General features: G+C 36.6%; 3 protein-coding genes across 4 annotated transcripts in view; 2 read left to right on the top strand and 1 right to left on the bottom strand.

Moving 5' to 3' along the window:
- The window catches only part of LOC139133344 (NLR family CARD domain-containing protein 4-like), a 543,607-nt gene that overhangs the window by 414,287 nt on the left and 113,630 nt on the right, over nucleotides 1–15,690 (bottom strand). The window lies entirely within an intron of this gene.
- Nucleotides 1–15,690, top strand: part of LOC139133341 (NLR family CARD domain-containing protein 4-like) — an 87,212-nt gene that overhangs the window by 42,015 nt on the left and 29,507 nt on the right. The window lies entirely within an intron of this gene.
- LOC139133342 (FAS-associated death domain protein-like) lies at nucleotides 497–8,081 on the top strand. 2 transcript variants are annotated; one of them, XM_070699889.1, is made up of 3 exons: nucleotides 497–657; nucleotides 3,916–4,166; nucleotides 4,658–8,081. In XM_070699889.1, the coding sequence occupies exon 3, from the start codon at nucleotides 4,855–4,857 to the stop codon at nucleotides 6,496–6,498; it is 1,644 nt and encodes a 547-aa protein (XP_070555990.1). In that variant the 5' UTR covers nucleotides 497–657; nucleotides 3,916–4,166; nucleotides 4,658–4,854; the 3' UTR covers nucleotides 6,499–8,081. The 2 variants fall into 2 exon arrangements, with proteins under 2 accessions (XP_070555990.1, XP_070555991.1); XM_070699890.1 differs by having other exon boundaries at nucleotides 518–657.

Genomic DNA, 15,690 nt, shown 5'->3' with positions numbered 1-15,690 from the left:
TTACTTGCATCGAAGCGCGCGCGTACCAGCTGTATTTGCACTGCAGTGCAATACCAAAAATATTATGCCATTTCTTTATGTTAATGAGTATTTACCAATTTTAACCCGGAACTATTTTTATTTGTAAACACGAAAATTGTCGTATACAAGATTTCATTTCATTTTGATTCGGTGCTAGTTATCGTAAATGGATGAATTTTCGATAATTAATGTTGTTCTACATCATAAATTGCAGTTTGAATGTATTATACTAAAGTATTGGTAAATATGTTGTGTGATAAAGATTGAATTAAATGCATTTCTATGTGTTCTGTGTACCATTGTGCGAAAATATTATGTCATGAAATACATGCTACATGTGCAGTCAGGCGGTCTGATTAAGATTTTTTCTAGTGTATCAGTAGTTATCATATCCTTAGAAAAGATGATAATATAAGCTTGTTATATTACATAACTCTCAGTTTGTCGAATCCGAATCCAAAACTAAATCCGAAACCGAGTCTAACTTCATCATCGTTGAGGGCAGCACAAATACAGTAATTGTTAACATGGCGACGGGACAGGAAAGACAGTGTACTGACGAACCATCAGAAAAGCGACCAAAATTGGATCCTTTCACGACGACTTTGTATGAAATAGCTAAAGATGTTACTACAGGTATGCACTACTTAGCTAAAGGGCTCGATATTGGATACGGATACGTTGATATCCGTTCGATACGTTCATGCACATGCATCTACCTAAATACTTCCCTGTTCATGCAAGATATGGCCGGCCACATGAGCCGAGTACGTGTACCGGTACGTCCAACTCCGCCAGAAAACGTCACCATTCATTCCTGCCAAATCCGCTAAAAATCGGTCGAAAAAATCAAGGCCCCCACCGGGCTGGGAGACTAGTCGGGTAGGTTTCTGCACCTTTCCGTGTCTGTCATTCGACTCCCTCCGAACCCATTTCGAGAGCAAAAGCTGTGTGTCATCTGAAACATGTCCTCAAATGACCTACACTTGTTGCAATAATTGTAGGGTGACCGGACGATTTTTACAACTGGAATTTTTTGCCAAAATCTTGATGGCATCTGTTGAAAGTGTTGGTGCAAAGTCCAAATCTGAAAAAAATAATTTGGCTAATAAGCGTGATCAAAATTTGGCAGCCTCTGGAAAATCAAAGTTTCCAAATTCTTTCCCTGCTGTAAATGAGACAGTGTGACCAAAAATCGGATCAAATATTGTTAAAATGGCTCAAAGATGACTAACTGTACAATAATGAGTCAGATGAAAGGTGCATTGATAGTTTCAAATCTTTTCTGTGAGAATGTTGTATATGTTGATAAGTCCAGTGAAAGAAGATCGAAGATTGTCCTCACGCTGACCTTAGTGTTTCCAGTATCATGGATACAAGCCATTGTTTCTGGTCAGAGACAGGTGCGCATGGGTAAAAAAGCATGTTGTTCACATACGTATACGGCACTATTGCGAACCTTACTTCCTGCTTTGGGAAAACCGTGGGCGCTAATTTGCACTGCATAGCTGAGCCTTTTTAGAGCACAAAACAAGTAGAAAATATCTAAGGTACAATTTGCCCGCATGGCCATTCCTTCCTTTCTTGGAAAATGATGCCAAAAGTCATAGCCGTTTCAAAGTAAAAATTTCGTCAGCAGTTTCTCGGAAGAAAAAAGACCTTTTTAGGAAATTGTTGCACTCATCTTGACTTCCTAGTCTTCACATCATTCACTGTGAAATGCAACTTTCTGTTCACGCGATCTCTCATAGTGACCGTTCGAGTGCGAGTAGACGACTTCCAAGATGGCGTCCCCTCCGACGTGTGTTGGCAAAATGTGTTCATAAGATTTTCACGTCATTACCTTGTTCACAGACATAAATGTGCACAACTGCTGCATACTTAAGGTGAATTTGTACAATTTATCAATACCTGGGTCCCTTTAAGCCTTCGATTTCGAGCATTCACTCTCAGAAAACTCGTGTCAGCCCCATTGTAGGGAATAGGAGGGCCTCTCGTCCGGTCACCCTAATAATTGTAGCCTTGGTTGGCCTAGGGGCTTTGGCTGTCCCAGTCCCTCTATCCACTAGGGACTGTGGGCTGTTGTACGGCTTGCACGTTGCTCCAACCGCTGTCGTGTGGCTCGCACTGTGCCCCAACCTTGGTTGGGGTAAGACGCTAGCCGTACTTAAGCCTCACGGCCAACCAAGGCTACAATTATTGCAGCTACAAATGACGCAAGGTGTGCGAAAGGGTTTGCTACACCTAGTGCCATCAACTTGGCAGGATACGGGGTACCAAAAACAGGCCTTATTTCCATCGACTTGGTAGGGTAATGGCCGCTGGTGCTCAGTTTCTGGCTACGCCGAATTTCGACCCGATTTTCACGGACTTGGTAGGAAAATGATTAACCCGGCCTTTAACCATCAAGGTGGACCTCTACAGAGGAAAATGGGAGTAAAAAGGTTCAGAGAGTACATGACACTGTGGTTGATATGATACAAAAAAATAACGAAGAAGTTGTAATGTCATAAATTTTAGCTACCTCTCCCTTAAACGAGAACTAAGTGTAATCCATGTTTTCGTGATAATTTAGGTATAAAAGTTTATAACAAAGCATTACTTCTCTGAAACCATACTTTAATTTCCTCTGTTACCGTTTTATGACAGGTTCAGAAACTTTAGAGAGAAAACTATCTCAACCAGTAGTATTAAAAAAGTTCAATCATGCCATAGCAATATCGGCTTTTTTCATAAATGCCCCATCTTTTCACAATTATGAGGATGCAAAAAAAAAATGAATTCAAATTTGCTGAACAAATTACAACAATTTGTTGCCCAGTTCAAGAGCCACATTCTGCGTGCCAGAGCACCAAATTTCATGAGCCATGATGTATGTTCTGCAGCTTATGCTACAATGTAGCAATAGATTCAAGTTCACTTTGATTAACGTTTACTGGTATGTCCCATGCATTATAAGCCACCTCTGGGCTTGACATAACACCTACGTGCACGCAGACAGCTTGGGTCAGCTTCAAGGGACAACTTTCAACAGGAAAAACATTTAAGCCATACCTAAAAATCACAAAAAAGAGATGACAGGCAATACTGTGTGAAACCATGGATAAGCCATTCGCAGCATCAGAGTCTGTTCCCTTTTTAAATATCAAATTGATGAAAAGTTGATTGTTTTAAGAAGGCCACAAGCTTTCTTGGCTCAGTAGGGATTGCATGATTTGGTTTTACTTTAATACCAAGGCCCTTACATGTAGTATTGGTAAACATGTATTGTAAGTCACTACCGGTACTTTATGCATGCAGAAGATGAAGTTCAATAGTGACATGTCAGTATAGATGAATCGATAAAGCAAATTTGAGTAAAACATATATCTGCAGAACGTGAATGTGGCTTGTGAAATTTGGCACACTGCATGCATCAAGTGGCTCTCGACTTAGGCTAACCCTTGTGGCGAGTGGGGGTTGACCTACACACAACACCAGAGCTGCCATTTTTGAGTTCTAAAATCTTGTAAGGTTGTCACAAGAAACTGAAGACCTAAGTAATTAATATATATAATTTCTTGTAGATCTTGATGCTAAAGCTTGCCATTGATTATGGCAAAGTTTACAGTTTGTGATACCAATATCACAATTCAAAATGGTTTAAGCAAATACGGCAAAAGGGATTTACATGGAAATTAGCTTTTCTGATTATCCTTGCAAATAGACGATACTGTACATGTATCTTAGAATGTGAAAATACAGTCTAAAAATTTGAAAGTTGTCTCTCTTACTGTACGGTCTAATGTTTCGGTGACTATTTCAGTATAAAAGAAAGCACACACTGTGATCTTGTCAATGGAATGTAGACCTACAACTCATAAATAATCTTTTTTCCATTTTTATGATCTACAGAAGAATTGAAGGACCTGAAAAATCTGTGCTCATCATTGATACCAAGGAGAGAACTGGAAAATTTGACGGAGCCATTTGACCTATTCAACCATTTGATTTATTCAGGAAAAATCTGTGATACAGACACACACTTGCTTCAAATCATGCTACGTCAGACTGAGCTGCATAAACTCTCAAAAAAACTCCAATCATTTCATGCAAATCACCTTCCAGTGGACTGTCCTTTCAGGCACATGACACCACCAGTACAGGTAATTATTATGCGCTCTACCAAGCAATGTAATGGTACACCCAGATAAAATATCTTACTTGGAGATATTTTGAGCCTGTTTTCATGATGAGCATTATTGCCTTGATTTTTGGTCAATTGTGTCTAGGAAGCCCATTTCATACGAAGATTACGGTGTGAAAAGTTTACCTTTATCATAAATACTTTCACTATGACACTGCAATATAAACGCATCATACTCTGGGCAATTTGTACTGGGGGTCCGACGTGTTTTCTACTGTCCTTGCAACCACTAGACGCTTGTGCAGGGATGGCTGCAGAATTCATATGCATATGCTCTCTTGCAAATTTCCAAAGTACATGTATGGCACACTTGCATCTCGCTATGGGGTTCTGTCATATCACTTCTTCAAAAGGACACTCCGAATACTGTTTGCCAGGTATGATCCTTGTACATACTGTCAGTACTCTCAAAATTCGCCACAGTAATCTGATGACATTTTTGTTATACAGGCAATTTAAAGGAACAAAAGAAAAGGCTGGTTAAATTCTTAAAGCATGCATACAGAGGACACTTTGCAAGGCTGCAACCCATTCCATGGAACGATGATCTGAAACTCAAACTGAAGGAAGTATATACAAGACTAGAAGTCAAAAAAGTTGTAAGAGGAGCCACAAAAGAAGGCCAAGATTTAAAAGATCTGCACGACATGTTCATGGCTTATGAGGATGGACAACATGCACAGCGAATAAGGATAGAGGGTCCACCGGCCATGGGTAAATCAACACTATGTAGAAAGATAGCGTATGACTGGGCTTGTGGTGAGCTAAAGCAGTACAAATTACTTTTCTTTTTGGAGATGAGACATGTAACAGGCTCAGAGGTGATTGATGAAATATTCACTCAGTTACTACCCAAGGATTTTTCAATCACAAAAGAAGAGCTTGCAAACATAATCTCACAGCATGACAAATCAACTCTGTTTCTCTTTGATGGTTTAGATGAAATCACAGAGGATACAATTGAGGGCTCTGACATAGCTGACCACATTGCCAAAAAATTACGTGTGTACTGCACAATTGTCATCACCACAAGACCACGTTTATGTGATAGGTACTTAAGTGACTGTGACTTATACTTAATTGTCAAAGGATTTACAAAATTGAGTACTGATGAATATATTGACAAGTATTTCAAAAATGACAAGGACACTGGTAAGGCTCTCAAACAGCAAATAAAGTTCAAAGGAAAGATGTCATTAAGGAATCTATCACAGATCTCCTTTGTAACCCCTTGCATGTTTCTTTCCTGTGCATTCTTTGGGAAGATTATGAAAAAAAACAAAAGGGAAATTATTTCCAAAGAACCATACAGAATTAACTCAGAGGTACTTGAATGCACTTTAAAACGATATTGCGCCAAATTGTGCATTAAACTATACAGTGGTGAAATACCAAAATCAGTTATTGATTACAGAGATAAGTTGGCCATTGATTCATATAAAATATATTCAGCTGACAAGATAAATTTCTTGAAAACAGACATCTCTTGTGAGAAATACCTAGATTTAGGTTTGTTGGTAAGAGATCTTGGTCATTCAAGGATAAAAGCAAATGAGTTGTATTTCTTCTACCATAAAACATGGCTTGAATTTTTCACTGCATTTTACATTTCCTCTCATTTAAAACTAGGAGATACCACTGGTTTGGATAGCCTGTTCAGCAATCCAAAGGAATCAAGTTCTGTTCTGAAATTCCTTGCGGGAATTTCTGAGAGTAAGCCAGGTGGTTTGCTGTTTGTCAGATTTAATCAGGAAATTCAGACTCTGGAAAATGAATTTGACACTACCACAGAATATATAGATGGCAGTGAAAAACTTTCATCTTTATTTGGCCAGTGTTTTGAATGTCTACATGAATCAAAGCATGGTCAGGAGTCTGTTTCTCATGTACAACGGTCAATACAAGGGATTCTACTTTATTCAAGAGTTAAGACTGAATTGAGCAAATGTGACTCTTTGTGTGACTCACCAGATCATGAAGTCTGTAAATTCATTAGAGTCAACAGGCCTCATTGTCATTTTTCATTCATCGTTCATTTCATGAAACTACAACCAGGTCATATAGAAGTGTTAAGAATGTATCAACCCACCATGAAAGAGATGTCAATGTTATCAAACATACTATCAGACACTGAAAACAATGTAATGTTAAAGACTTTAGAGATAGACATGTGGCAGTCAAAATCACAAAATATTGTACCATATGTTAACCATTTGTCAAAATTCATTAGAACATTTAAAGCAAATGCTACTCTTCAAACTTTGAACATACATTTTACTGACAACGGGTAAGCATGATTACAGTACAGAGGAACTCAAGGTAAGCTTGGAGAACATGTTTGCTGGAATTGCTGATAATGAGAATATACAAAATTTTGCTCTGACATTGACAAATTTGACATTCAATACATGTAGTTCAATTCAAATATTTGAAGAGTTTATTGAAAAAGGGCCCAGGACAGTGAAGTTTACCATGCCTGGTTCTAAATGTCAACTGTCTAGTCTGTGTAACTTCATGAAGAAGTGTAGGAAAACAGAATCAATCAAACTGGAGTTTCATAACACTTATGGTAGGAGTGATGATTTCAATCAGGAATTAAATATGTGTCTACAAAACATGAGTACAAGTATAAAAGCTCTCAGTCTATGGATAGAGGGATTGGAAAGAGACTCTGCTTTGTTTGATACACTATCAACAAATACCACACTGAGTGAGATATCAATAGGTAAGTTTACAAAGCAGTCTATTGATAAAGCGTGTGACATTATAAAACATAACAAATTTGCAAGGTCTGTCACACTCTATGTTGAAGATGACTGTATAATTAATGGTGAGGCTATGGTGAAGTCACTGAGTGAAAACAAATCCCTGAAACATTTATGTGTGCAGTATGCAGACTGGTATGACTATTTTGATAAATTTGAAGCACAGTTTGTATCAACTGCCAAGGAATAGCAAAATGCCAGTGTTCATTGATATCAATCAAATTTTCATTTATGGACAGTGAAAAAGAAAAATTTTCCAAAGCTGCCGATTCCATTTCGCAGCAACTAGGGCAACACCATTGGTCATACAATGTCGTTACTCACTGCAGTGGTTGCTACATGCACAAACTTAGCTACTGCACTGAGGATGATGGGATTAGTCAGGTTGAATAGTAACATTTCATCATCAGGTATCAAGAACAAATACATACATAATGTATAGGACTTGTAAAATGCAGCGAAATGTTCAATTTTGATATCTTCTGCATTATACTTTCAAAACATATCCTATAACTTGTCATCTGTTATAACTTGTAGAGTGATTGTATCTGTTATAAAGATGTGAACTTGTCAAGATAAGCAGTAACATTTTACACAATCTAAGCATAGATGAATGTTACTTGTATTCAGTACTGCCATGTAAATTTTTGATAAATGTGCAATGTTGTCAAAATGAAAAATAGATTGTAACAGTGCCAGGGAGTATATCAAAATATTACTGTGACATTTTCTCATGTATAGCTTTTAATGTAAATGTAAAAAAACTATATTAACAACTACAACATGTAAATTGTAACAGTATTTTTTTTTATTTGTAATTATTTTGTGCTACACCATACTGTGAAGCCCAACTTTAACCTGTATATATGAAAGGTAAAATTTTTCCTATGTTACTTGAAAATAGTGTTTTTGTTCATAGCATAATTGAATTGTCATAAAGATGACCAATGATATGACCGTAGACATGTTGTATCATTTGTTGAAGGCTTCCTGGTGGATAAAAACAGATGTAAAATGCATTCTGGTTTTGAATTCAACTTATTTCATACTAGCTTATGAAAATTTCAGTCATTTGAATTGGATGAGAAATAAACAACTTTTTTCATGTACATGATGACCTGCTGTGTCTGCAGTATTTATTGCATTTGAAAGAGAGCAAGACAGGAATGAGAGATGAAAAGATAAATATTACTCAATTAAATTGGAGATAATAAGCCTGATTCTAAACGTACACACTCATTACATTCTGCTCCCTTCAATTTTCACCTCCAACAGTCTTCTGAGAACTTTCTACTCATTTGATTTGCTGTTGAATCAAGGTACATCATGATAGTTCTCATGAACATGTTTTAGAGCTTCTTCAGCTAGAATACACCTCGGGGACAGACATTCGAACTCTCAAATGTTTAAATTTCAGTTTTGTCAGGGCTTATATTGAAGCTTTTTTTGTAAGTAAAGTTTCGCAGGCTTGCTTTTGTGGAAATCAGGAATTTTTTTTCCCCATAGAGATAAGATGGGGATGGGTCCATTTTGAATTTCAAATATCGGTAAAAGTTGGGTAATTTGTTTCTCTAGTACCCAAAATTTGGATGATGACCCTAAGTTTTATTCTTGATTTTGAAGAGAATGGTTGAAAGTCTGCTTGAGGAAAATTTGAGAAAAAATTAATTAAGTCTTTCATTTTTGAGGTGCGAACTACCTTAAAGTGTAATATGTGCCTCGAAAGTGAAAGACTTCAGCTTTTGCTCAAAGTTTCCTGAATGAAACGGTCAACCATTCTCTTAAGAAAATCAACAATAAAAATCGGGGGTCACCGTACAGTTCCGGAACTAGCATAACAAATTACCCAACATTTTGCAATATTTGAAATAACAAAATGGCTGCCATTCCTGTATTAACTCTATGGGGAAAATAACAGTTTGGATTTTCGAAAAAATATCCAAGAGCTTTAAAATGAGCCCAAACAAGTGGTATATCAGAAAAGAATTGTAGAAATTTGAGAGTCCAACTATCTGTCCCCGAAGCGCGTTTGCTGTTGGAAATTTCCCTATTGCTTATTGAGTTTTGTGCTTGTTCAGTAAGATTTGGGGTGTTGTAATTGTTGAAACTTCCATTTAATCAAAATAAAAAGTTTAATCTCAATACCGTGGTATTCTCTGTAATTAAATAACGATAGAAGCGTGTCATGACTTATTTCACACAAATTTATTCAAAAATTGAATTCTCATTCAACAAAGTCAACTGGTTGTCTTTACATTGGCAAAACATACAGTAAACTGTTAGTCTGAAGGCTATCACAAAACATAAAAAATTATAAAAAAATCAGCTGTTGCAGCAATTCTGAAACTGATTAAAATTGGTAAATCAGTGACCTTTGACCTCTTTTTTAAGAGACCTGCTTTAACCAGAATCCGTTTGCCAACAATAATCTAGTAGTCTGACACATGTACAGGCTAATTTGGCAAGCTGAATATTGAGTATCTCTGCATGTTTACAGGAACTGAACAAGAAATTTGACAATTGAAACAACAACAATGAGAAGATAATCAAAAGTAACAGCCATTGACTCTTTGATCACAATATCAAAGTAACTGACAACTCACAATGTCTCACTTTGTAAGGCAGAATACTAGTATAAGGTTGATGTGAACAAGTGTGAACAAGAGTTGCTGTTGTTTTTTCTAGGCCAGTTTGTTTTTCATTGTCTATTATTTTATACATCATTACGATATACATATACCATGTTCTTGTATTTCATCACACAACCATGATCACCTAAATACGTCATCAGGTAACAATTTTCCAGTAAAGGCCAGTGGGCCTTGTCCATAACACAGAGAGACACACCAGCAACAACAAACACCATTCCAATATAAGTTTCTGTTGTTGGAACGAGATAAAATATAAGAGAATTTGGGGAAAATGTAAATACTTGCTGTGTGAAACAATTGGAATTCTGAAATTATATTGCATATAGAGTGCAGAAAAGGAGCCTCAAATATTCACTGGCATTTCAGGGCAAAGTCAGAAAATTACAGGAATCAGATTGAATAACTACAGACACCATTGTACAAAGTTGACCTTTCAGTAACTTAAAGGCCCATGTGTGCTGCAATTCTGCGAAATTTGTCAAACCTCAAGGTACCTCTGATTTCCTCAGATATTCATTGCAATCTGCGAATTGAACGATATTATAGTCAGTCGGTATGCCTCAACAACGTTTGCTTGTGGCAGAATAGGCACGACATTGAACAGAATTTTGATCATTTTAAATTCCCGGCATTTTCAAATTCTGCCATATTGTGTGAAAAACGGCGAATTTTTGGTCAAAGTGGAGTGAATCCCTTTACCGTCCTTTCAGTGGGTTGCACCATGATTTATTTGTATAGATTCAAAAGTGTACATGAAACATTTACACTGTTTATCATTAGTTGTACGGAGATGGCCATATTTGGTACCGGCACCCTTTAATTGTTTGTCTTACTGAACTTGGAATCTCGCCATGCAGTCTCACTCAGTCAATAAATTATAGTTGAGTAGACATCTCTGGGTGAAAACATTGCTATGAAACAAATTTTAATATAAATATAAAATCATGAAAATAATGCCAAAAATTGCAGCTCATGTGCCTTTAAATTTATACAGGAAATGAAGCAGACCGTGCAATAAAACTATTCAGTGTTCTGTGACCTGGCTGACCTTTTGTACGTGTCACAGTAGACTTGGGGATCATGAATGCTACCTTCATTTCACATTTTGTAAATGTGTATCTGCTGATATTTGGTCACTTAGCAGGTCATATCTGATTGGTAGATTTTAATTATTTACACCAACCTGAGTCAGAAACCAAGTCTATTGTGTACATGTAGATATGGCTGAATAATAATGACAATAAATAAGTTGCAGGTACAATCTTCGGATATGCTACGCATTGCCCATTTCCTTAGAAGGTCACTTAGAATGATTGCCATCTTAACCTATTTCTCGCCATAGTTCTGTGCGACACTTCACCAATTTTAATGAATTTTTATTTATTTCTTTTTTATAGTATTTAACTTAGTGGACACAACTTTTCATTGCCTGCAGTTTTTGACCAAAACTTTTGGGAAAATCTCAACTCAATTGTCTAGATGAATTTATATTCTATATATTCTATATTAGCCGGCAATATTTTCATAATTTATTCTTCTTCCAAAATATATATGCATACGTCGTCCATCAATGATACTTCGCTATGAGGAACAGTCTACTTTATAAATGTAACAATAGCAAGGCAGTCTGTTACAAAAGCGCGTGAACATTTGTAATTTACAAACGCACTTAATTTCTGATACACAATCCATTTTGATATCGGATCATAGTCGCACAGAGTGTGGGGGAAAATGTGTTTAAAGTTGTTACAGTACAGCAAACCATATTCGGCCCTAGAAATCGAGATTATTATTTCAGTCATTCTTTATCACATGAAAAGCAATTAAAAAACTGTGGTTATAGCTTTCCAAGAAATTTGAATTTCCGACGATGATAAGCAATCTGAATACTCCATTCTTTCAGTTACTTTTGAAGGTCCCTGACTGTAATAGCTCTATATTTGTCTACATTAGTTTCACAATTATTCAGAACAGCTGCAGCTGATCTTAAATTGTTCATCATTGTCTTGGGAATGTTCGATGAAAAAATATCTTCCATCAAAGGCATGCTCCGCACAGTGACATCGAGGGGCATCTAATACTGTCGATGAACTGACCCGCTCGTCATTTTTGCTTTCCTCGCCCTTGCAATTGCCCATAGACAAACGTTTATGGCCAACATGTTACCATTTCCGTCTGGAAGATAATATTCGGTGCGATATTACCATTTCTTGAATATTAAATATTTTCAGGTGGTATATTCTTACAGTAATAAGAAACTTACTTTCAGATCTTTCAAGTTGTACATTGATGTGGTTGATCAATAACATCTTTGGAAGAACAAAATATCCACGTGAAGGTTCGCCGAAAAGAGAAGTTATAGGTAGGCTTGCAGTGCAAATTCCAACAGAAAATGATTGTTATTACTTTTTTGAAATCGGAAAAATTCTAAGTCAGCATATGTAATTGAACGCAAACTCCAAAGATATCACGCTAATCTTTACGCGACATTTTGGAATACGCAAGGTAAAAGGGACGAAGGGGGACCGGTCTTTTTTTTTCTGTGTATTACGGCTCATGGATCAAAGAAGACACAGTCATAGACTGAAGGAATTAAATATTTTCTTTTAATCTTTTGCTTCTTTTGATATGTCTTCTTTCTTTACATGCAAAATGACTAAATGTCATCTCATGTTGGCCCACTGGAAAACGGGGTCTGACTAGAGTCGAAAAGTTCCGTACTGTTATAACAAGATTGCAGCACTGTGATCATAGTTGAAGGGGGAGTTGCGTTAGGTAGAACGCACCTCGGGGACAGACATTCGGACGCTCAAACTTTTTACAATTCTCATCTGATATACCACATGTGGGGGTTCATTTTAAAGCTCTTGGTGAAAGAAAACTTTTCACCGGCTTAGTTTTTCGAAATTCGAAAATTTTTATTTTTCTCCATAGAGTTAACACAGGGATGGCGGCCATTTTGAATTTGAAATATCTGTAAATCTTGGGTTATTTGTTTCTCTAGAACCAAAATTTGCACGGTGACCCCCGATTTTTATTCTTGATTTTAAAAGAGAACTGTTGAAAGATTTCTTGAGAGAAGTTTGAGCAAAAGTTTAAGTCTTTCACTTTCGAGGTGCATACTACCTTAATACAAATCCCTTCTGTTTTCTTGATATCGAACGCTTGAGGGCGCCCACGTATTACACTTATAATTTTAAAGAGTAGAAAGCCAACAGAGAGAATGGTCCCTTTTGTTTTGTGCATATGAAGTATTAATGTGTCAGAAGGGTTATTGCACAGTTTGTCTCCGATTAATGATAAACCTGTTACGTCATCCGTTAATGTTAGATTGTAAATAATCGACTTCACATTTAAACCTTGTTATTTGTTTTTGTTTTGTTTTAATTGCAAAGCCTGCTTCAAAATTGCTTCAGCAGTGAAATCTGTAGAATTTGTGTGCTAGAACGTTTACCCGAGGCTGCTGGACAGGAAATTTAATTTACAGGAGAGCCCTCATGACTGTGTGTTTTGTTTTTGTTTTTTATTTCAATTTTGTTTTGTTTTAAGCAAGTAGGGGCCCATGTGAGTGTTTCTAGTAAAAGACCTGATGATTTTGTATAAAACAGAATCAAGCGTTTTCAAAATCAACGGGAGTGCCACGTTATAGATTCTTATTTTATCGCGACGACTTCAAAATAATGAAAATGTGAAAGGTGCGGACTGATTGCCTATCTTCTTTTGATGGGTTTTACATATACATAGGGAACACGCGTCACACGTTTTTTTTTCTTTTATTATTAAAACTCATAAATGTTTTACATTGACTTATCTACACAAAAGTCAAGGAGGAAACTGACAAACCTGACAATTCAATTACTTTGGCATAAGGGATATTATGAGTTCAAATATTCTTAGTCGCTCCGGATTATTACATATCTCCTTGTCTATTTTGCATCTTAAGGAAAACTCATATTTTAACAGCGCAATTACAGGCACTTTTGTTTCACTTAGCCAATGCTTATGAATGCACCATTTGCCAATCAAAACCAGTAAATTCCTCATTTTTTGAGAAAACGTTGTTTGTTACACAGTTAAAAATGATATGATGGTCAAGTTAGAACGAAATCTTTGCAAAATACCCGTCTATAATGCATTTGACTTTAGCCCAAATTACCTTAGCTAATGAACAGTGTATGTATTTATGTTCAAGAGAATCAGGTGTATTACAACGCTCACAATTGGCTGAATCTCTCTTCTTCCAATAAAACAAATACTTGTTACATGGCAATAATCTCTGGAAAAGTTTCCATTGAAATTCCCGTAATTTCGTTTCTTTCGTGATTTTATAAATATTTTTCCAGATCATTTCAGTGGACTGGTGGGTTACTCCAAGTGACGAGTACCATTTTCTAAGTTTCTCAACACCTATACACAATTCTGTGACATCATATTCAAGTAAAGGACTTTTACAAGTCACTTTTTCCACGGCAATCAACTGTTTCCTATTCCAGATACCATCTTTACAATTTCTCGGTGATTTTTAAAAAAAGTGGAACTTATACACATTTCAAAGTCACATTTCTGTTTCTAGCGGTGTTGCAACTCGCATTGTACCATGCATTTTAAATCTTCACATAAAAATCGGGAATGACAGATTCTAAAGCTTTCTTTCTTTCACGTTCTTGTCATTTGTTATAATATGCCCTGTTTCAATGATTTATATTATATTTTGATAGTATTTTCATCACTTCATTTTCGAAAAAAATCCAACATTTATGCATCCTCCCTCTTACTCACAACAAAGTATTCACTCCGAGACACAGACAAGTCCCTGACTACGGTTACACAGTTTTGAAGACACCTTGTCACATGCATAATGCCGATCGATCTTATGAATTTTGTACTCATTGATGCAGATCGTCAAGACCGTTCACCGGCAGGCACGTGAGAATCTTTAGAGAATACAACGCACAGGGCTCTAATTATAGATCGCACAAACGAGACTGTTATACATACTGCGAAAATCGGTTAAGTATTCCGCTCATACAAAATAAGAGGCTACCACCAGCGTGCGTTCAGACCAAAACTCCATCGGCTGGTGAAGCAGTAAACTCTTCAATAAAATATTAGGCCTAAAGTCAAAACACTAAAGCAAAATTGAATGCTGGAAACGGCAACAGCGATTCAAAACCCTAAACTATGCCTGTCGTCTTGTAAAGTCCCCAAATCGTGGTCGCATTGGCTATGCGAGAGTTAATACTGACTTCAACGAGCTATAGTTGCATAGCAATATGATTTGCAGTAGATAACATAAAGGAATACCCATGTTTTCAATGGATATCTTGAAATGGCGATACGAACTAGTTCAATTTTTCAAAGAAAATGATGACACGATTAGCCGACTTGGACAATGGTCTATTGATTTTTCTTGAAAATATCACTGATATTAAATTTGCGGTCAAGAGGGACAACTCGAAAGTGAAAGACATATATAATTTTTCTCAAAATTTCCTAAATGAAACTTTCAACCATTCTTTTACCAAGTCGACAATTAAAATCGGGCATACCGTGCAAGTTTACAAAGTAGAGAAAGAAATACCCAACATTTAATAATATTTGAAATTCATAATGGCCGCCATTACTGTGTCCACCTTACATGAAAAAGTAAGTTTTGGATTTTCGAAAAAAACTAAGAAGGTAAAATATTTCTTTCTCCGAGAGCTTTAAAATTAGCCCTAACAAGTGTTAGATGAGAAAAGAGTCGGTGAAAATCGAGAGTCCAAATATTATCCTCCTAAACGCTTTCCCTCAGTGTCCCACAGTGCAGTGCAAGGCGTTGGCTTGAGGGAGGAAGCCGCTGCTATAATAAAACATCGAATATCTTTATTACTCTGCCAGAGACCTCAGCCTTTTTCAAATATGTAATTACCACTGAAATCTATTGAACATGTAATTGACAAGGGAGTACTACTCGGCCTCTCAGGCTGAGTAAATAGAAATTTGTCAAACCATGGATTCCCAACTGGAAAAGGATGAGGCGTCAGCATAACCAGTCAAACTATGGCGTAATACTACCTAAAGGCGA

The sequence above is a fragment of the Ptychodera flava genome, chromosome 5, assembly GCF_041260155.1.
Source record: "Ptychodera flava strain L36383 chromosome 5, AS_Pfla_20210202, whole genome shotgun sequence".
In the NCBI taxonomy this organism is placed as follows: domain Eukaryota; kingdom Metazoa; phylum Hemichordata; class Enteropneusta; family Ptychoderidae; genus Ptychodera; species Ptychodera flava.
The sequence above is the reverse complement of the archived record's forward strand: the minus strand, read 5'-3'. Positions and strand labels throughout refer to the sequence as shown.